Here is a 23,354-nt window from a genome sequence, read left to right as displayed (position 1 = left end):
CAAGTGAGATCTTTCTTATGTCCATGAAAATTGCAAACTCCTTTGAGTGGCCCAGCAACAGATGCTGAACATCAAGCTGTTTGCACAAGTTTTCCTTTCAGATTCACACCCCGTTCAGTGAAATAAAGGAAAGAAATGGCTGGTGTCTGGACCAGAGATACAGTGAAGACTGAACCATGAGAGGGAACTCACTGTGCCACTGATTTCTTATGCTGACAGCTGTCCTGCAGGAGCAATTAGCACTAAATTGGACTGAAGGCAAAAAGCCAAACACACAACAGAACCTTTGTAAGACCATTATTTGCAACTATTACTTCAGCAGCTCAGATTTTTAGAAACTACTCTGTGGCTATGGTGAGATGGTACAGTAAATGCAGAAGAAGAGTACTGCAGGGCACCGAATACAAAGTACTGCTTATAAACTTACTTGCTAGTTCAAATTTAGTAAAATTTTTGATGAATTAACTTTGCACTAGCAAGGTATATGTCAGATCAGGTATCCTGTGTCCTCCTGCAGCAGGCCTGAAACTCACAAAATCAACAAATTCCTCTCTGGCTAAATCAACAAAAGGGCAATGATGAGCTCATTCCTGATTCATTCCTGATCCAGACCAAATTTGTAATATCAGAAGCTCCAATAACGTGTAGAAATGATTGCAATAGCCCCATATAAACTAAAACATCCTACACTCATCTGAGATTCCACTAAGTTCAATAAGATTCATTGGTCATCTCAACCATAGCACTGCAGCATTAGAGTAGCACATGAAAATTACCTTTATATTTTCCTATTGGTAGTACTAATTTGAAAGTGAAATGGTAAACCTGTACAATTCCACAGCTGTACTATGCAATTCTATTTCGACAGAAGAAATTTCATCAGTTATTTTTACACTCAAAGATGCATCAAGAACTGATTTCAAAAAATTATTTAAATTTCACGGATTTTCACACTAAAATTGAGAGAATACTATAATGTCTGTTCAATACTCATCTGCAGAAAGCACCTCAGCTATCATGATGAACTACAGAGTACAATCAACTTGAACCAAAGGATTTTTTTTATATGTTCATACTGTAAATGGTAAGGATATCTCAAAGGTAAGAGCAGATTTACCTTATAAGCTTTAGTAATTCTTATTAAATTAATTTCAGTCATCATCAAAATACATAATAGGATGTGGACAGTTATTTAGAAACAAAAAAGAGTCAAAGTTTGCTGAGTAAACACAAGAATGTGATTCCTTGGAAAATAAGGACATCAGAATTACAAAATAATTTAGAAGATGGTGTTGAATTTGCGACATATGTAGCAACCAATTCTACTTAAACTACAGAAACAAAATTACTCCGTCAAAGTTCATTGCAATCATTCTTTAGGCACTACCCTAAGGCAGCCTAAAACAAAAAGGCAGGGTAAACTGAAATGTAAAACAAATAATAATGTTCTTTTTAGTTATAGTTTTGCTCACTAAACTACTCACCTGTTTGATAGCTGTTACAGTGATGACAAATAAAAGTGGAAGTCCACTTGTAACAGGACTAGTAGGTGTATCAATAATTAACTGCAACAAAAGGTACAAAGATTTTCTGGTTATATTTTTGTGAGTGTAAGTGGTCAATTTTTCAAGATGTTTCAAGCAATCTTTTCAGCAATATGTTACAAAGCACAAAGGAATTTTTTAATTAAAAAGAATGGTACTTTAATGCAAACTTTGAAAAATAACTACATGCTATAATAGGATCCGATGCTGTATTTAGATCACATGAACATTCAGATGTTAATGCCTAGTAAAAATATTTGCTAGCAAGAGTTCAAGTGCTGGAAAGCTGCAGCTTTAGAAGCAACATTACTGAGCAGTGTTAGCAATCAGCACAGCACTGTTTTCACATGTTATACAATTCTGTTGTTGTTACACATGCAAGGAGTAAATCCTGAAATACTGAGCTGTGAATTTTCAATTATATACAAAGAGGTCAACTTCACAGAGGGAGGTCAGATAATAACAAAACTGCTCTGGGAATCTGCATAGCTCTTCTTTCTGCACAATCTGGTGTACTAAGTAATATCGTTTTTCACTTAGTAAGATTTTTATTGTTTAACACATTTAAGTGATAGCGAAAGGTTCAGAATGAAGACACCTACAAAGGAGCAAACTAGTTATCTGAAGTAATAATTACAAAAACTAATATTTATGTACCACCCTAAGCAAGCATTGTATAAGCATCTATACTTTGGTTTCTCTATGGGCTTTGACGACAGCACAGTTGGAAAATTTCTGCAAGGCATCATTCTGTTCTAAAAATATAATATTTAGCAAAACTAATAAAAGTTTATTTTCCACATAATTTGTAACAGTGGTTTTACTAATCTGGATATTTGTTTATTACAAAATTAAAAAATTACACTCATTGTTCTCATTTTTATCAAGAGATGTCTTGCCATCAAACAAGTGATGGTTACATTTATATTTACAACCTGGAATTGAAACAAAATTCCTTCTATCATGTCATGAATATAAAAGGCTATCCAAGCTATCCATTTACTTCCCCAGTCTTCAAAACCAGTGGATTTTTTAAAGCTATTTTAACTCCTTGTTTTTTTCAGGAAGAGTCCATAAATTTATTAAACAATGAGAGTAGCTTACCTGAACAAGGAAAATTATGAGAAAATAGAAGTTAGCTATTCTTCTGAATTGCTCAAACAAATTTTTCGGTACAAAGTTCCAAAATGTGTACTAAAAACAAATGCACAGATTATCAGTGTTTGTGAGAGAAGTATTATTCACACTCTATGTTCTAAAATCAAACAAATTCATAACTCAAAATTCAACATTAAACAAAAAGTGGTAGTATTTCTGTTGTTTCAGAACTTACTGAAATGGAATCTTAAATTGGCAATTGTATTCTTCAAATCATATCAATTGCCTCAGGATTTTTTGATCTGTAATAGTCTTGGTACTAGGACTGAAGTAATTTTTGACTAGCAACAATACTCATTCAGAGATTTAATTATAGAACAGTTCAATTAAATCAAAGGATTTTTAAGACATCCTAGTCAATTCTAACACCTCTTTTAATTCACTTCCATTTTGTACACATGACATAAGGAGGCAGGCAGCACTCTGAGAATTAACTACTCAATCACAGCAAGCTGACCAAATAAAAGTTGTCTGCCTCACTTCTCTTCCTTGGGTTGGACACAAGCATACTCCTCAATACAAACTACAGCACTGAATAAGAGTATGTGGCTGCATATTTCTCTACAGATCTTATAAATTATTTAAAATTTAATAAAATGGCATAAACCCAGTATATAAAAGTGCAAACAAAAAATGTAAAAACTTCAAAGGAAAAAAAATCATATAAAAGTGAGAGAGAAAGGTCCTCCTTGTATCATCCACTCCCTTATTCTGCCCTTCAGCAGTTTCAAATCTACTCTTTTTATACAGTTCATTCTGTAGGTCCAAAACAATTTGCAAGGATTGTTTATTGGAACACATGTAAAAATTACAGCTAAAACTGTGTGAAAAGGTGTGAAAAATGGCTTGAGAAAAGTAGCATTGTATCATCTTATCCAAATTATCATTTGACACATAATAAAATGACAACTCCAATATAACTTTGATTTCAAAGCAGACAGGCTAAGAAGCTTCTCCTAATTATTTGCTCCGCTACAAATGTGCCTTGTCTCCTCTTGGCAAATTGCACTGGTACTTGCTGATATGCAAATTATGTCATGAGTTACACATCTTTCAAATTTGGCCCTGAAAGCAAAGACAGCCAGAGCTCTAAAGGAAAATACCTATGTTCCTCCTGCAGAAGGACCCCCAAGAAGCATGCCTTGGTTCATAGAACCATAGAATGTCCTGAGTTAGAAGGGACCCACAAGGATCATCGAGTCCAACTCCTGTCTCTGCACAGGACAACCCCGCAGTTCACACCATGTGTCTGAGGGTGTTGTCCAGTCTCTTCTTGAACGCTGTCACGCTTGGGGCCGTGACACCTCCCTGGGGAGCCTGTTCCAGTGCTCCACCACCCTCTGGGGGAAGAACCTTTTCCTAATGTCCAACCTAAACCTTCCCTGGCACATCTTCCTGCCATTCCCTTGGGTTCTGTCATTGGTTGCCAGAGGGAAGAGTCATGATTATAGATGAAAACTCTACTATGCAGAGTCATCTTTTTACTTGTTTGGGGTTAAAGTCTGGGTACGTGTAGGACATAGGAACAAAATGTTCTTTCTCTACCACATGCCAAAAATCAGTATCTATTCTAAATATGCCCTAGGCTAACACTTACCTTGCTTAATAGTTACTTCAATATTACATGACCTGTGAGCAAGCCAGGGCTCAGGTAGGCACACATGTAACAGCTGGAAAGTCAAGGGCTCTCCTCTTGCAATCAGAGTACTTTCCATCAGCCTGCAATGCTGCCTGTACTGATCTCTGCCCAGCTACTTACCTTAGAATTTCTAAACAGAACCAGTTAGACTTGATTCTTTTTCCTTACACAATAGTCCCAATCATTCACTTCTACTGTTGTGATTTGTGACAATATAGATCCTATTCTATGACTTTTTTTTTTTCATTTTCATCATTAACTTTGATTATCAGGCAAATTATCTCTGTTTTCTAATGTCATGCGTTTATTTATTTATGAACGCCTGCCTGCTGAGAAGCAAAAGTGAATAGAAGTTTCAGTGAAAAATTTTTGTTTAATTTTTCTGTTTAGGTCTTCTGACAGAACAAGTGTTTTTCCCATGTTAAAGGGGTTTTTGACTGTTTAAATTTGATGATTATACAAGCTCCCCAAATGACCATTTATAAAATAAAAATGTAATCTCTTAAGTAATAACTTCCTATTTAAGTCTCCTAGAGGGTTATTTGACTAAATGTGTAGTGACAGCACATTGTTGTCAGACTAGATATTTATAACACCTGACTGGGGAAGTCAAGTACATGAGTTAAACAATCTATAAAAAGACTGAATGTTCACCTTCACCCTCAGTGTCTGATCATCCCCATATTCCAGCCTGAGTCTCTCAAGCAATGAGTGGTCTCTCCTGCATCTCCACCTTCGGTCAGCAACTCTTACCTGAATATATGTGAAAAGCCTAGGAGAAGATCACTTGTATGATCTGAGAGGTATTACTTAAAATGGATGCTTCTTTAACACAGAGAACTTCCAAAACCTTTGTTTCCAACCCATCTGAATGAATGTTAGCACTTTATTACAGTGGGTTTCAGACACAAGTTCTGCCTATTCTTCTTTGAAGGAGAAGTAACAATTTTTGAAGAAGTTTAGGCAAGACAGACCACTAAGATGTCTAGACAGACCTCCCCCTGCCCCAGTCATCAGTAACTCAGAGCAGTATCTACAAATGCATGATTAATGTTTAACCACCATAAGCACCCACAGGAGAAAAACAGAGTGGCTGTCACTCAGAACAAGATTTATCTCATGACGGCATTCAAAGCAGTTTCTCTACTCTACCTAGGCAGGAACAAAATAAAAATCCTTGAAGATATCGAAAATGGAGATATTAAATGCAAAGATTACTGTGCCCAGACAGACAGTTAATACCATCTCTCTTCTTTGGATAAGCTCTAGTCATGCTCTTTGTAAACTCTGAAAATGTGTTAATGTATATTTAACTATATTTTTTCACTACAACTCACTTGAAGGAAATAAGGCTATCCAAATGGTTACACACTGGAAGATTTTAAGCTGAGGAAGGCTTAACTCATCTTTATCAGTTGCTGCAGAAGACTCAGAGGCCAGCGCACATAGATGCCTTCTGCATACACATCACCCAGCAAGTTGTAGAGTTACAAATGCATCCACGAGATGAACACACTGTGGCAACAGATGCATCCGATGCACCATGCAAGAAACTGTAAAATCAGTCTGTCTAAAGTCAAAACAGTATATTTCACAAAGACTTGCTTCCCATTTATAATCATAACACCAGCTGCAGTGCTGGTGTATTTCTGCAATCATGTGCTTCGATTACTTGTGAGCGTCTCCCCAGTATTCCCACTCACGCCCCTGCTCCACCTCACCAATTCCTGCATCCTCTCTCCTAGAGCCAGTCCCATGAATTCAAAAATATAAAATAGGGTCTCCTTAACAATGGTTTAATTTTTTTAAACGCTGTATTTTGACCTTTTCATTTGATATGTGCACTTCAGAATTCTGGCTCACATTCCAGGCTTCTCTTTCCAGTTTAAGAGGCAAACACTTTCTCAAGTAAAAGGAAAGTTTAAGTAAACACTTGATATCAAAAGCTGGAGCTGTAAGAGAAAAAGTATTCCCTATTGCATTACTGATTTCTGTCAACTCTTCAGTTTCTTACAGCTTATTTATTTTAAATAGTTACCTTGCTTCTAACCTGCTCTGATTTCACTCCTTTCCCTCAACCTTTTCCACTGTTTCTTGTAAATGCTTAAAACTATTCTGACAAAAATACCTACTACATTGCTTCAGCCCTGGTTTATAGACACCTTGCTATGCTGTTTCTCTTGCTTCTGCAAAACAGAATCCATCTTGACAACACCAAATTCAGGGAAGAACAAATAAAAGCTGAACAATAAACTTGCAGTCACTTCTTTCAAGCTGTCTTTCTTTTAACAGATTAAAACACATACACAAAACTTGAACATGTCCACAGTGACTTCAGTGTTTTTAATATACAGATTTTTGTAGTACCTATCAATTACCAAGAGACAATACATTCCTCAAGCTGCCAGCTTAACAACTGGACTGTATGTGTGTGTACATAACATTTTATATATAGTAATACCTGGTATATTATTATGCTAGTAAAACAAAGTACTATATTTATTATATACATATAGTTATCCTCCAAAACAATAGCTGAAAAATGTCTGATCAAAAGTTTGATAATTTCTTTAGAATTAGATTTATAAAAATGTTACTTTTTTGAAATACAATTTGTCTAACTTCATTAGAGAACTGGCAGAGAAAACTATAGTAAAGGGTGTGAAAAAAAGTAAATAATTAGCTGAAATCCTAAGAACTGAGTTGAGAGTCTGGCTTGTCTATCTCAAGTGACTTGTTTCTAACCATGTAGGAAGTTTGTAGCAGAACTGATCTATGTTCGTTGATATATTTAAATCAGTGTCAACTGTTTAACTTCTTCAAGCAAAAAATTTCAGACTTCTGTGCTTATATATGACTCATTAAAATTGGAATAGAAATATCCATGAAATTTTGAAACACGCTTTGCAACATTTAGGAGAATTTGGAATGAATGTAGAAATGCACAGTGAACTATATTTTAATCAAAGTATTAATATGTGTCCCACCTGCATAGTGTTTATCACTCCATCAAGAGAAAGACTCCTTTTTCTCTACACCACGTGATGCAGGGGCGTTCACATCACAGGGATCACTATAAGCTCTGTTGCCTGTAGGGCTTTTGCACCTGACTAAAAGCCACCTGAGCACTCAGAGTGCAAAAATGAAACTGATTTGGGGAAGTTAGCTCAAATGGTACCTACACACTTGAACAAACAAGCACACATTTTGTCATAGGGTTCCTTAAAAATAGCTGCTGGCAAGACAGGATTTCTACTACAAACAGAAGTGTATCTTTAGTAGTCCTTTTTCAGCAACTTTCAGTCTCATTCAATAGCGGCTATATCTCCAGGAACTCCTCTGACAAAGTGATCCACCAGCATCTGAAGGATTATCTAATTATCATTAAAACAAACAAACAAAACCACACACATACAAAAAACAAACCAAACAAAAAACCCCAAACATACAACAAAAAACCCAGACAAAAACCACACCAAACACTCAAAACTAACAAAACCAACCAACAACACTTACAGTAGAGATGACTGACTAAAGACAGAATTCACAGAAAGCATTAGGAAAATAGAAGAAAGAGTGTGATAGAGTGTGTGCAAGAGTGAGCAAGCTTCACTTTCTCATCAGTAAAGTGAGAAGAATTATACCTCTCCACCCTGGTGTTTAGACCTGCTTGCTTTCCTTTCTTATAGTTCTCTCCCACTGAATGCAGACATGAAAAACTTGACTTAGACGCTCTGTTGGGGGCAGTACCAGCAGAGAATAAAAGATCACTAATAATCCTGGGCCGAGTCAGGGGCAGGGTAGATGGCTTCTCCTGGGAACACAAGAGAGGTTGCAGGGAGCCTTTGCCCTTGAAATATCACCCAGAGCAGCAGCATCAAGAGCCAACAGCAATCCCTGCTCTCTCCAGACACTGGCAGCCATCCACAGAAGGAAATTGTATTATCATGCCTGCAAGGAGAATTGCACGCTCGTTCATTCCCTCCCATCACAGGTATTGCTGTCCCTGAGCTGGCACCAGACAGAGTCCAACCAATTCAGAAGCATCTGAGTTTGACTGCTGATCAAGTCCATTTACTGTTCATTGCTTATAGCTCTTGCCCCTTTGGCCTGGTTAGGCAAAAATTACTATTTAACATTTGGAGAATCAGATCTGATCTTCTGCTTCAGCCAGTATGGCTGTAAGTCAGGCAATCACCTGGCACAAGCTGAGAGCTCCATGTTACAGCTGCTTTTAGAGCAGATCACTGCGTCCACACTAAAAGGCAGAAACAGGATTCCCTGCATTTGTACCTGTCCCATGTGTATTTGTGTCTACCCATCCTCTCTGCCCTCACATGGCATGCTACACATAAATATTTATCAGTTTCACAAACACATGACCATGCTGGTTCCCACTGTGGGCTTCGGATGCTTTTTTGACTTTCAAATGTCATTGCTTAGGGCTGTGTTTGAACTCTTCATCTTGAAACAGCTGTGTCACAGCCCTAGGGAGGAAAGACAAATCCTTCCACTTACGAAGCATCACACTGGAGTGGTGTGGGACAGCCTAGGCATCCTCCAGGTCCCAAGTGGCTCATCTTGGTGGAGGTATTTTAATATTTCCTTAGGCTTCAGTATTAACATTTCTTCTAAATGCAGAAACAAAATGAGAAATCAGAGCCACCCCAGTGTTTGTCATTTTATAACAACACTGGGAGTGAGTGCTGCAGGCAAGAGGTCTAGTGCAAGGGCATGAATTTCTGCTGGAAGAAAAGAACATTTCAACAACATCCACTGAAACGTGTCAGAATTACTTAACTTTATTTAACTATTAGTCACCGTGATTGAGATGACTCACAATTAATCAGATTAGCACTGAAGGTAGCTAAGGTTTCCCTTGCAATTTGTAAGATTTTCAACATGCAGCATTATAGTTTCAGGCCATTCACATACAAATCAATGTTTGGATCAATATTTGATTAGAAATCCAAAGGAAACAGGCAGACAACAGAAGACAGTTATAATATGTGAAACGAAATTGGGAGCATTTCTGGTCCATGAATATAGTTGTACAGTATTTCAAAGCAGGAGTTAATAATATTACTGTTTTCCCATCTAAGTTCACCTTATTGCTTCTTTATAGGAATAACAGGAAATGGAGCTGTGCTTTTCATAATTGCATATAATAAATTAATTTGAATGAAATCTCTTTACAGTAAATTCTTCAAGTAACGGTTCTGCATTCACTGTAGATTCAATCTTGCATTTCACTTAAGAGTCATATCCCACTACTTTTCAGTATTACCTGGGAGATTACGTCCCACTGCTTACAGTTATCTTAGTGGTTTATGTAGCTTTAAAAATTTCTCTCTATGAAACTATGACAGTAAAAGTTTGCAGCTAGACAGAATCATCAAGGCAAAACACTGTGTATTGATTACTCACAGACCAAAAAGAATAAAAGACTTTGGAAGTCTCTCTAACTCTGCTTTCTCTATAGGTGGTATGGAAAATACGATCAGTCCTCCTGCAGAATGTTCCTGGGGTTTTTAAGTTTGTCAGCTGTCTCTGACACACCAGGAAGTCTTTGATCTAGCATTCAGCAGGCCATTCTTATCCTGGCATCTCTGAAATTTTTATTTCTTTCTTGTGCTTCATTCTTTAGGTTGTCTGTCAAAAGTAGTAAGCAGCTGTAATCAAACATGTTCTTAGAGAACTCCATATTGTTCCCTCAAAAAAGATTTTATTTTCTATACAACTTTCCCGTCTGTTCAAGACAAATGTACACATCCAATTAGTCTTCAGTTCATTGATTCAGCTAGAACAGGAGATGCAAATCCCTGCTTTGTCTACAAATGAATGAGATCTTTGAAGCACAGTAGTTCTATAATGATATCAGGTCAATGCCAGGAAAAGGATTTTGCATGTTAGAAATTATTAGCAAATGAATAAAGAACTAAACCCATCATTAAGCCACTTTAGAAGTCCATAGTTAGCCTATAACAATGACTGCTCCATGCATTTCTCCATCTTAAAAATTCTGCAGCTGGTTTGGGAAAAGGTACAGACCAGTCTGAGCAAAGCTATGAACCAGATTCTACACAAGCAATAATTGAACAGACTGAGGTTATTCAGCCTGGAAACCTGGAAAGGAATATGGTAGAAGATCACTAACAGAATCAAGAAGAAAAACAGGGAATAACAATTGTTCTCAGATTCAAGGACCTGGAAAACAAACTGAAATTAAAAAGTAGCAGTCTCAAAATGAAGGTTCATAATTTCTTTTGACAAACATTTCTACAGGTTAAATGTGCCTTAACTATGTATTCTGAAAATTTACATGGGTGCAAAAAGTATTAAAGAAATTCACAGAGGAGACATACATTAAAGACTTACTAAATACAAAATCACCACTTTTGACTCACAAATGACTAAGTCACAGATCAGCAAATACTAAGAGAGTATTTGGGGGAAGTATCGCTCTGTGCCGACTTGTTCTTGCATTCTCTCCCAGGCATCTACTGCTGGTAACAACATCTTGTGCCAGATGGAAATTCTTAGCTGGTTGGGCACATCCAAGTACAAGTACACATGTACAGGTACTGTTTCTCATACTGATTTGGATACTCGCAGCACAAAAATATGAAGCTTGGACCTTAAAGAAGTTTCATATTTAAAAGTTATTTTGTAATTTATCAGTCTTCAAAAAATTAAATTCTTTTGTTACCCTGTTTCACAAGAAGGAAAAAAAATTGTTTCCCACCAAATTCTGTTAACTGCTACTGCTGTTTAACTTACTTTCCTTTTGACATAGCGGTTCTACTAATCAGTAAATAATTTCAAAATGTGAATAAGTTTTAAAGAAAAAAAGCAAGCAACCTGCCAACTCAATTACTTTTTCTTTCTTCTCATTTGAAACACCAAGATTTTCTACCGCCTGATATTTTGCCATGCTGCATCACTGTCATATGATAAATTCAATCAAGGGCACATAACAGCTACTTTAAAGGCCAACACCCTAGGCAGCTTAAGTAGCTAAAAGTTAGATCAACCTAAGGATCCACCTTACAAAGGTCACTACCTCTAGAACATAAGCAAACTGCATTCACAATCCAGAAGACATAATTTTTTGCCTTTTATTATTGTTTAAAAACAGCCTTTTTGTAACGCCGTGTTAAAAACATGATTGAATTAACACTTCAAATCCAAAGAATATTTGTGTCTGGCCAAAGTCTGACTAGATATCATTTTTCACGACCAGGAACATGTCATTAAGCAGACAGAGCATTAACCACATTCCACAGTGACACTGCAATACAGGAGAAATATCTCTCTGTACCTGAATCAAATTATTATCTTGCTGACACTGGAAAACTGCTGGTGAAGCACAGTAAAGTTTACCTTTGGAAGGAAATAATATGAACCTTAGACTTTCTTAGTCATTTCAAGCTGCTGCCTTTTTTCAGGGCTTTATGACAGGACGTTTGTTAGCATAGCAGCATACAGACAGTCTAATTGATGAAGTTTCCTCATGGTTTTAAACTACCCTTTTTAGAAAATCAGTCTGTCATAAATTGGTAAACTTTGTACTTGGAAGTTCAGAGCTCCTCATCCTTGAAGAGCAATCACATACACACTTTCTTATATAAGCATTAAAGACCTATATAAAGCACAGCTGAAAGTTACTGTCTGTCTTGCTGATGAAAGACAAAGGAAGTATCCTTCATGGCTGAGGTAACATTGTACAGTGTACTTGCGTGCAAGCATGTTTATTTAACTCTAACAATTATGGATTTCCCATCTTAATTTTGTACATTTGACCATTTTTTCAGGAAGCTTACATCTGTGTTTCCTATGCTATGGTAGGTGCCCCTCTAGAGTGTTCATAAGGGAGCAAGTGACAAGAACAGAGTGAAAGGTTAAAAGCCAGCTAGCTTACAGAACCAGAACGAATGTAAGTCACGATGGTGCTATAGCCAGGCTGTCTGGGATGGAGGTGAGTATTTAATAGAGTTTACTTGAAAGGCACAGTAAAGGCAAGACAGTGTGGCAAGTTTTCTTATGAAGACAACTGCCATGAAAACTGAGCTTTCAGCAGTCTAAAGAATTGCTCAGTATTACGAAGCATTTTATAAAGCATTTATGTGAACTCTGTTCCTTTCTGAAATACCATGACTGTATTTACTTTCACAGACTACTTAGACTTTATTTTACATGTAAGAAGTTTCATCAATAAAAAGAAAATATGAGAAACATTGTATGTATAAAAATGATTTCAACTAATAATCTTTTGTTTATGTAAAACTGTTTGCAGATACAGTTCGTAACTGAAGAATTTAACATTGGAAACGTTTAACTGAATATCAATACTGTAGCTTTTACTCGGATAGAAAAGTTTTTTTCCTGAACTAGTTAAAATCATACATATTTACTAATTGCTAGCAGGGATTCTCAGCTCAGTCAGGTTTAAGTCATACTTTAAAATCTCACTTTGCAAAGTATGGTAACTTGAAACTTCCACTACTTTCATCATCACAAAAAGATGTCAAAGACCTTGCTGAGTTGAGCAAGATGTGGGGTTTTTTTTCCCAAAACATATCAGAAGTAACTTCTATGGCTTTATTTACATATGTCCCAGATGAGATGTACAAGATGGAAAATTATGAGTGTCACAGGACTACAAAGATTTGCATAAAATAATCCAAAAGCAATACAAGTTACTGTGTAGACCACATGATTTCCCACTACTCTTTTGACTGAATTTCATCTGCATTATTTACTACATTACATTTTGGACATTCGATCTAATTAAAGATGCCTAGATGCTGTGCTGTTAGTTATTATACTGTTTTGGAATGAAGTACAGAAAGAAGGTAGTAAAAATAATAGTGAAGGAAGGTAGTAAAATACAAAATTTCACATAAGAAATTAAGCATAGTTTGAGAATAGTGTGGGTTTTATTACAGCTTTGTCATTATATTAATGGATGGCAAGTGTTCAGATCCACGAAAGTAAGCACTCAGCTCCTTGAGATAACAACACTACTAAGGTTCTTAAAATGAGTCTGTGGATCTGAGCCACTGTTCAAAAAGAGCTTTTCCCAGTAAAGAAGCTATTCTTCTGAATTGGTTGAAGGTGCATGCTCATGAAGATTAAAATCTAAGCATATTAAAAACGTGAAGCTCCTGACATGCTAGCCATACAATAAGCTGCAAATGTTCAGCTTTCCATGCCATTGCAATACGAACCTTTGGCTAAAGCAAACCAGTCAGTCTAAACAGGTGGAGAGTACCAACAACCCAGCTGCTCACAGAAAGCTGCTGAAGCTTGCGGAAAACATATCCTAGTTAAAGTGAGAGACAACTAGAAGGTTTTTAAAGGGCACAAATGTATCACAATACCAAGAGCTTAAGAATTATTCACATATACGTGTACAATTGAGAACATTATTTCTGTGGGGTTTTGTCAATATGGCCTTTTGAAGGCAATGACACTGTTATTGTGGAGATAGCTGCATTTTTTGAGCACCTATATTTATCATACTGTATCTCTGAGCTATTGCTTTAGATCACAAAGGATGCGGTCGGTCCTTGGAAAGATTTTTCTTTACTCCGCGGTTGCACCAAATGAAAACTGCTTTCTTGTTACTTTGTGGAAAAGCATCAGATCACTCTAAGGCTTTTCTATGTATTATAGTAAACGGTGGTGAGGTAATTCTATTCCTGTTCATGTTAGACGCAATTTGGCAATTAGTTTTCATGGAAGAAACTCGAAATACCGTCGTTTCACCCTTGCCAGTCACAGTAAGTGAGAAATACATAGGAAAAATAGGAAGAAAATTTTGAATGAAATAAATGAACACATGAAGAATAACTTGTGCTGATTTATGTAAGTTAATGAAAGAAAATACTACTACCTTTGATGAGACTATTCGATTATCTGGAAATCTCTGTGGAATGTATGCTTCAGCGCCTGGCGGTGGTTCACGATGCCCAACATAAATAGTCCGACTGTCCACCCAATTTTCTTCTCCAGCACACTATGGGGGAAAAACAGTCATCATGTCAGTTCACTCAGTACTTCTGCGGTGAGATGAGTCACACACTGAATTAACTAATCATGTGTCTGATCATCAACACATACATAGCCATCAGTGTGTTACCCCTCACACTTCTCTGTATCATCTTAAGACTACTAAAACACATAAAATAAGTAAATTGTCAAAACTGCCTTAATTGCACTGCTCTTTCCCTTAAGGCAATAAAAGGGAATCCACAAAAATGACTATTCTGACTTTTTAGTTTTGAAAAAAGAAGAATGGCTTAAGATTTTCTCAGTCAAATTAGACATTTCATAAGTGTTTATGTGGTTACTACTCATTTTACCACTGATTTTATCAGTGGTAATTAAAATGTGTTTATATATGACAAGTAGACCTCTTTTTGAAGACTAGACAGCCATAACTTGGTATTTTATTTGCAGTAATGTGAAACTCTGTTCCCTGAAATACTAGTAATAATGATTTCCCCAGACATGAACAAGTTTAGGGACTCTTCGACTGCCAGGAAAAGACCTCAACTTGCTAACTCAGGTCCCTTGCTCTTTAACGAATGCTGTGTCTGGAAGCAGAAAAAAGTAGTGAGCCAAAGTAAAATCTTCATATATTCACATAGTGAAACCCCACCACACCTACGGCTAGTCAAAAATTAGCACTTCCTTCAATTCACTGGGGAAAAAAAAAAAAAAAAGTATAAATCACTGTAGAAAAATTTTATATACAAACAAAATGAACAACTTTTTAATTTAGATTTTTTTTTTTTTAGGGACTTGGATTACAAAATGTTCATCCATTAGTCAACAACCTTACTAATCCCCTTCTACCATATTTCTCAAATACAGATGCATTCCTAATACTTAGTCCTGCGTAGAGAAGCCCAGGCATCAGCTCCTATAACATCATCGTTAGGTCAAGTCTCGAGTAATTTCAATATTCAAATAAGTAATCAATTTAGACTCAAAACCTCTGCTTTGTGTTGTAATGATGCATTTAAACATACTTCCATTAAGTATATAAGAGTGAAGCTTCTCTTCTGCATCTTCAACAGCTACATCTATTTAGTGTATTAAATACGTCCTGCAGGCACTCTTGGGTGCTGGTGCTTGATTGTTTGTCTCTAAGGGTGAACTGTCAGGCTGCTACTTAGCAAACTAACATCAAACAAATACCAGTTTGGTAGTTAATACAGCCAAAACACCACTCCTCAAAGCAACTGAATGTTCCTGTGCAATTTGTGACAATAAAAGAGAGCTTAATCATACAGACACAGTAACTTATTTTCTAGCTAGTCTTGTTGTCAGTAATTCTCAGGCCATTTACTTCACAAATACAGACATGGCTAATAAGTCTAAAATAAAATTTAGTTCTCAAACTTAAAAATATTCACCCTAACATTTCCACCGTCGGTTCATTTCTATATGAATATTACACTGCCTTAAGTGTAACACATAAGTAAAAAACAAACTTCCAACATAAAATACTGTTGAAATATACATTTAAAATCACGCAATACTCTGAAAACCTGAAACAGTTAAGCTTATAGAACAATTATCTATATGATGTGCATGACTTTCTTGGGGGCAGGGGCGAACATCAAAAATGTAGAAAAAAGCCTATTGAACTCTCACTATTAACCATAGAATAGTTGAATAGTCATGAAGTAAAATGTGAACTGAAATAAGAGGCTTAAAGAAAAGCAATTTATGCAGTCCCAGACATTTATACTAGAACTAGTTACAAAGGACTCTAAATCATCACTAACTCTTGCACATTACAGAATAATGAAGACATTATGTTCATAAGCTACTGAAGGCCTAAATTACAAAAATAGGCAAAGAACTAAAAATAAAAGTAAACCCAAAGTTTTTCTTAGCCATTTTATTATGTTATTCAATACTCAATAATTTGAAAGAGTCACTTAAATATTATACAAAGACAACCTATTTGTAAAGGAAGTAAAAGTAATAGCCATTCAAAAGACACACCAAAGGCCTAGTCATAGCTTATGCTAAACTTTGTAACTATTCCTGACTCAGCAGAGTATACATACATTTCTCATATGTCAGATACAATTAGGATGTGGGTTAGTTTAAAAATTAGACTGATTTTCCAGACAGCCAGCTCCTCCTGTATCACTGACTAGAGTTGTCACAACTCAAAAAGCAAACTACCATTCAGTCCACTTCTGACCGGCAGGTCGGATTCTATCAGCAAGCCAGAATATTTTGGAACGAAGCAAAGCAATGGAAGTGTTTCCATGTTCCACCTTCCTTCTATGCCAAGAACAAAATGTGGCATCTTTTATCATTTTACTGGAACAAAATGTATTTTACCTTGTCAGTGCATCTGAATGAATGTCCAATGCACACAAATAATTTAAAGACACTTGCATCAAATAGTACTGGAACTGCAAGAATGTGTGATATATTTCTGAGTAGTAAATTAAACTATACAATGTATATTATTTTTTCGTTGGGAAGGACATTCCAGATATAGAAGCAACATGAAGATTAGTCTTGAAACAGTCAAGTGTCTTAGTTCAGAGACAACTGCATAAAGGGCTAATGGGAATTCAACACAGGAAACTTTGAACATCAAGAAGAAATCCCTCAGCTTTTCCTTCCCTCTACACAGGCCCAGTCTGACAATTTATTTCTTATTTTTATTACGAACCAAGCTAAGACAACTTGACAATTATATTATTGGTTAAAAAAAGCTTTTTTTTTTTAGTAAATGTCACAGTATAAACTGGTCTTTGTCATGACTCAGTCTGTGAAATTACCTGTCAAGCTAGGATGTACAGAAGACTGAGCTCTAAACAGCATTCTCCTGTATTACTACCACTTTTTAAAGGTCTGATGGCCCTGGAGTATTATGCTACCACTAAGTAAACCAACTCAATGTCACAACCTTGAATTTGCTTCCCTAAAGAAAGGCTCTTTAAAATTTACTCTATGCATGGGATATAAAAATCAAGACAATCTCTTCTGCTATCTTAATTGGATCAAGTTTTTTCATGAACTGATAAATTCACCACAAAGGTACAAAACCATATCTAATTTAACTATCGGCTAGCACAGAAATTTTTTTTATTTTTCAATATGTTAATAAAGAATAGAAAATAAATGCACTTTACTAACCCAATTCAACAACTTCAAAACCCCCAAACATTCACAGTCCAAGTGTAAAAATTTAGCAGGGAAGAGTAAGCCTACGGTTTTCAGTGAGGTAAAGGTGCAACACAAAAAGTAGCATGCCTTATTCAGTCCGAACACAAAGAAACTCACTTGCATGAAGTAGAAAAATCATAGAGGGGTTTGGGTTGGAAGGGACTTTCAAAGGCCATCTAGTTCAACCCCCCTGCGATGACGCTTTTTGGAAAACAGCACTGTAAGTCAGGATGCATGCCACTTAGAGAAATCAAAACACACCAACTGAATGTCTGGGAATGTTAACCTACAAAGTCAAACACATTGACCCAAAAACTCTTTTCATGTTCAGCTATTGCACAAGAGATCATTTACAGAATAACATCAGGGTAACTGAAAAAAACCCAATCTGATGCTGCTGCCAGAACAGTGAACTATATTCACCTTTTTTTTTTTTTAAGTTCTATTACTTAAGCCCATTAAGGATATGTCCAAGAAACCATAAATAAACCTTAGCATTATCTGCTTCTATTTATAGTTTAAAGCTCAATGTACTGAGACCTAGTTTCATTGGCACATCAATGAAGAAGCATTAGTTAGCTTTCACTCTTTCATGCAGGGTCAGCAGTACAGAAAGCAAAGACCAGCAAAAGACTAGGTCATTTTTACGTAACGCTATATAGTCAGTTAACAGGATTATACCTTAATGCACATATAAGTTTGAATATTCATGCAGCTTACTTTTCTGATTAAAAAGAAAAAAAAATCAAAATGAAACTAGCCTGAGATTCACCTTTATACTACTCTGCTAATTTTTAACTATACTTGATTTAAATAAAAATATGTTATCTGAAAATGTAAGGGGATTAGTATTCAGCAGGTGACAGCAAAATAATGACAGAAAGATGCGAGCAGTAGGTCATGGAAAAGTAACTGACCTTGAAAGATTCCAAGCCTTTCCAAGTATTTTTAGCAGAGATTTGACTTACAGTTTGGAAATCAAAGGAAACACTGAATAACATTTCCTGACTTATCACCTGAACTAATAATTTGGGCATAGGTAGTAGCAACAATCTTCAGTTAAAAATTACATTCTCTCTCCAAATAATGTAAACACAAAGATTACTAAAATATGTTAATATGCATTAAGTACAGATGAAAACGCAGCTAAAATCTGCCCTGGCCAAGCTGTAAGTACATTTTGTTGAACAATATTGTCTCCTACTTTTTTGCTAAGTGTTTTTTCAGGAAAAGTCATAAATGGACAGCACACTCTAATAACAGATAGATAGCAATGAATTCTCAGCAACAGCTATAGCCTTATTCACCCAGGCTGTAATTCATGTTCTTTCACACAGAAATATTTTACACTCATAGAGACAGGCTTTGACAACAGCCTGGTGTTTCAATAAAACACTACTATTTGATCTCATTAAAGCAGTTAGCACTGTTGCTAAGATCGCACACTGATCACACAGCTGCTCAGTCACCTTGGAGGTTCGGGATAACAGACACTCAGAAGCTATTATCACCCAAAATCTGCACGAAGAACTAATGGTGCACAGTGAGAAAAAACTTTCACATGTAGAATATTTTGCTCATATCTAATTGGATACGTTACAACAGCTCTGCACTTAAAAATGCCCTCAGTTTCTAATTTTTCATTCAGTGGAGAGAAAAATCTTCAATATCAGGAAGCTGTAATTCACTGAAGTGAAAAAAAGGAACTAATTTTCCTTTCGAATATCCTAAGCAAACTGTCTTCTTTATCATACACTATTTACCAAATCATGAGATCATATAATCTTGTATTTCTCTTCATTTGTTAAATGTACTCAGTACCTGTTCTTTTACACTTGACTCTGCACCATTCTGCAGATAATGTGCCGCCATCTCCCTAGGAAAAAATGGCACAGGTGCAAGTTTTAACCTAACCTTTCCAAATTCACTGTCCTTTTAAAGGTAGATCTGATCTATAAATAATAAAAAGCAGAATCCCTCTAAAGAAATTTAAAATATATATATATATATATATATATATATATATATATAAAATCTACATTCCCTGTAATTGCTAGCCAGTAAAAAACACTAAGAATCGAAATAACTCACTTTGCAAAAAAAAGAATTTATGATTTTTTGAGATACTATGGATATAAACAGTGAAAGTCTCATCCACTTCAAGGATCTTCATAAAATTTTTAAATGTTAGGCAAACCCCCTAAGACTGATATAGAACATTCATGTTTTGTTCACAGAATTATATCAACCTTCCATATAAACAAACCAAGCTCAGACTGAAGAGTAAATGTAACTTTAAAAGCTGTTATGGTTGGTTTCATACACTTCATATGAATATAAAATGGCACAGATAAAATAATTAAAACATATAATTATCAGATAAGTTCCCTATCAGGTTTTATAATCTGAAAAAGAATTACCTCAACATTAGGTACCCTAAACAGAAAGTAAATTACATCCTGCATGTATAAGCCATACAGGCATATGCCATTAAACCACTAATTTAATCAAATACCAAAATGCAGCACTTCAGGGGCAAACAGAAAAAAAAACCACAACAACTCTCTCCCAGAAGCTCCTTAACACATTTCCTATGGGGGATGTCACTGTCATGGGATTTGTTGCTTTATACTGTTGCTACAGAACATTTACTACTGCATTTTGTTTCAGCAAATGCATTTTAAATCTTTGCACGGTGATTTTCATGAGAAATAAGATTTGAAAATAAAACCCTCCAACACAATTGCCTACAAATCATACAATGTTGGACATAAGTATAGGGTGAGGGAGAAGAAAGGGAAGATAATAAACACTGTCTTCAAACAGGTTATTTTATTTATGAATCTCAGGTAAGGGATGCGATTAGAAATAAAGCCGGGTATATCTTAACTACAGAAAATGGTGTTAGGTCCACAAGCAAATTTCCTGACCACACCTATATCATTTGGTAAATTCTGGTTTTCTCTGATCCTTCTTTCCATCTCCTGCAAGGGTCTCGTGCATGTGGGCAGAAGAGCAAACGGCATCATAGCAATAGGCTGCATAAAGTTTGGTGAAATTGCTTTAAGTTAGAAAGAGAAAATGCAGAAATACGATGATGTAAACATGAAAAGTTCTGTAATTCACAGAGGATAGAACAAATGTTATGATACAATAGCAAATATTGCAGTTTCTGGAAAATACTTAATCTTTCTGTATGTATCCTCAATATAAATTTATATCTCAGCCTTCCAGCTCATGCCTCCTTGAGCACTGTACATAAAATAAAAGGTTTCTGAGGCTATCCTAATACAGCTATATTCCAATCATGTCACATGAGTTTGCACAGGGACATTCTAATATAGCACTTTGTAGGCAGTCCAATTCTCCTTTCGCATTTCCAGTTTAGAGCATCACCTTTAACTGAATTCCACATACTCTGTACTTCAGTGGTTCAATCATTTGACTTCATGATGACAAGGACAGTGATTTGTGTTCCTCTTAAAATGTGTTACAGTAGTTCTTTGTTTCAAATACATAAAAACTAACCCAAGTTATTCAAGCAAGATTGAGTTCTTTCATAAATGTTCAATTTAAACTCCAAATATTGCTGACATATTGACCCATTTGTGATGCTCGTGTTTTTTTCTTGAAGAGAAAGAATACTGTTTCTTTGAGGGTGCCAGAGCACTGCAACAGGCTGCCCAGAGAGGTTGTGGAGTCTCCTTCTCTGGAGACATTCAAAACCCACCTGGACACATTCCCATGTGATCTGCCCTGGGTGAACCTGCTTCAGCAGGTGGGTTGGACTAGATGATCTCCAGAGGTCACTTCCAGCCCCAACCATTCAGTGATTCTGTTTCATTTCCCTGTTTATTTGGATTATAAGTACCAATTAAAGTGATACTGATAGAAGTCTGCTATTTCTTTCACACACATAATCATCAACCAGTTTCAAAGAATCACTGGAGTGTAGGTTAGAAGGTAGATCTGTGAAATATGTGAATTACTGGACAGCTGGAAAAATGCTTTCACTTCATTTCTTTCCCTTCCTCCCACCATCCTGGTTCTGACACACTTTACTCCTTCTGCCGGTGGGACAGGGAGACAGGGGAGCCTCCTCGAATGCCTCCCCAGCCCCCATCAAGAACTGCTGCTACATGGAAATCCTTTCGAGAGTGTCTCATTTACAATTAGAAAGGCAAATGAGAAACAAACTACACTGCAAATAGAAGCAATAGGAGAAGTCAGAAGGGAAAGCGTCACATAAGACGATATCTGGCAGCCTTGGCATTTAAATTAATTATAAATCAAGCTTATATCCAAGTAGCTCCAGATCAACAGCTGAAATTAAGGTTTGTGGAGAAGATTCACAGCTTCTCTAGGTGCTAACAAAAGCTGCAAACCAAGCAATTTTATTACGTTGGTGCAAAAGCAACTGCAGTTTTTGCACTGTTGAAATTTGCCATTTGCTATTGGAATACATTCTTAAATAAATGTAGTTATGTTATACATCATTTTAATGTGCTTTTCTGGCTTTAAGTTTTTTTGCTACTCACTTATTACCTGCTGTTTATTTTACTTCTTGCAAGGCAACTAAATGCCATTAAGATTTGCATACAGTGCCAGTCAAACTCAGAGTATCTGTAAAGATACTTTTAAAGAGAGATACTTTTAAAGAGAGACCTGTACAGACACTTCAGAACGTGGGGTTTTGTACTCTCTTACTTGCCAGAAAATAATTTTATTTGTAGTAATTCATCAAGAAACATTCTAAGGACAGATCAAAATTTTCAGATCAGAAAACTAACTGAAAACCTTTAAAAATATTACTATTACAGGTAACAGATTCTAAAGAAACAGGAGATATATGGAGATACTAAATGGCTGAGAAAAAACAAGAAAAAAAACCTGCTGTCAGTCATTTGAAAGTCAATGTATATGGGAACAATATGTATTGGCAAGACTGACAAGATCAGATGCAACTAAAAATCAGTCCTTAGTGTTCTTAGAAGAGTTTCCAAAGGCAACATATTCTAAAAATATGCTTTAAATTTAAAGCAGTAAATTACCATTAACCTTCACATGGACATGATCAGAACTGGCCAGAGAGTGACACCATCTTCTACAAGAATTTTGGCAAATAATGAGCCTATCTTCTGTTCACTCCCAGAAGTATCGATCTCCTTTAAGCAAACACTGAACAAAAAAAAATCTCTATTTTCCCACGGTACCTACCCTACCTGCAACAAGGCAGCAGTCTTGCCAGACATTCAGGCCAAAATTGTGCTATATCTAAATGAAAAAAGTAAAGAGAAGCAAAGACAATGAAAAGATATGAGCTTTCATACACTTCTTTACACTTAGTACAACGGCTCTCGAAACATCTCATCTTTACGTTTGCCAGTTTCTAAATTGTTCAGGTGAGCTATGGACAAAAAATAAAGTTAACGATTTTACTGCATTCCACTGACACACAGCTGAGCAGCACTCTATTCCTACTTTCACTAGAGAAACATCATGTAGCTTTCCCCAAAGAAAAAAATGTTCCTTCTGCCTTGTAAACCCTTGTCATCTTGTTTAAATCTATAACACAAACCCATCGCAAGCAGTAACTACTCACTGTCCTTTTCAGAATTTAACATTATTTTCATTCCTAAGTGGATACAGAGCTAGCAAACCTGATTCTGGAGATAAAAGATGGGGCTACCTTGTGGTAGGTATCATGTATTCTAACAAGTTAACAATTTGTAAAATGCTGGCCTTGTGGGCCACTGAGGCAGTGGCCAAATAACATCTACACACTGTTCCATGAATGGTTCCAC

General features: G+C 36.1%; 1 protein-coding gene across 6 annotated transcripts in view; it reads right to left on the bottom strand.

Annotated features, from left to right (window-relative positions):
• The window catches only part of ATP11A (ATPase phospholipid transporting 11A), a 131,027-nt gene that overhangs the window by 53,931 nt on the left and 53,742 nt on the right, over positions 1 to 23,354 (bottom strand). For all 6 annotated transcript variants that reach the window (XM_071807556.1, XM_071807548.1, XM_065829629.2 and 3 more), the window contains exons 2-4: positions 14,240 to 14,362; positions 2,649 to 2,738; positions 1,485 to 1,565 (exon numbers count right to left, since the gene is read on the bottom strand). In XM_071807556.1, coding sequence (XP_071663657.1) covers positions 1,485 to 1,565; positions 2,649 to 2,738; positions 14,240 to 14,362 — 294 coding nt within the window. The remainder of the gene's footprint in view (positions 1 to 1,484; positions 1,566 to 2,648; positions 2,739 to 14,239; positions 14,363 to 23,354) is intronic.

The sequence above is a fragment of the Patagioenas fasciata genome, chromosome 1 (assembly GCF_037038585.1).
Source record: "Patagioenas fasciata isolate bPatFas1 chromosome 1, bPatFas1.hap1, whole genome shotgun sequence".
NCBI classification, from domain to species: domain Eukaryota; kingdom Metazoa; phylum Chordata; class Aves; order Columbiformes; family Columbidae; genus Patagioenas; species Patagioenas fasciata.
This window is presented reverse-complemented; position numbering and strand designations above follow the sequence as displayed.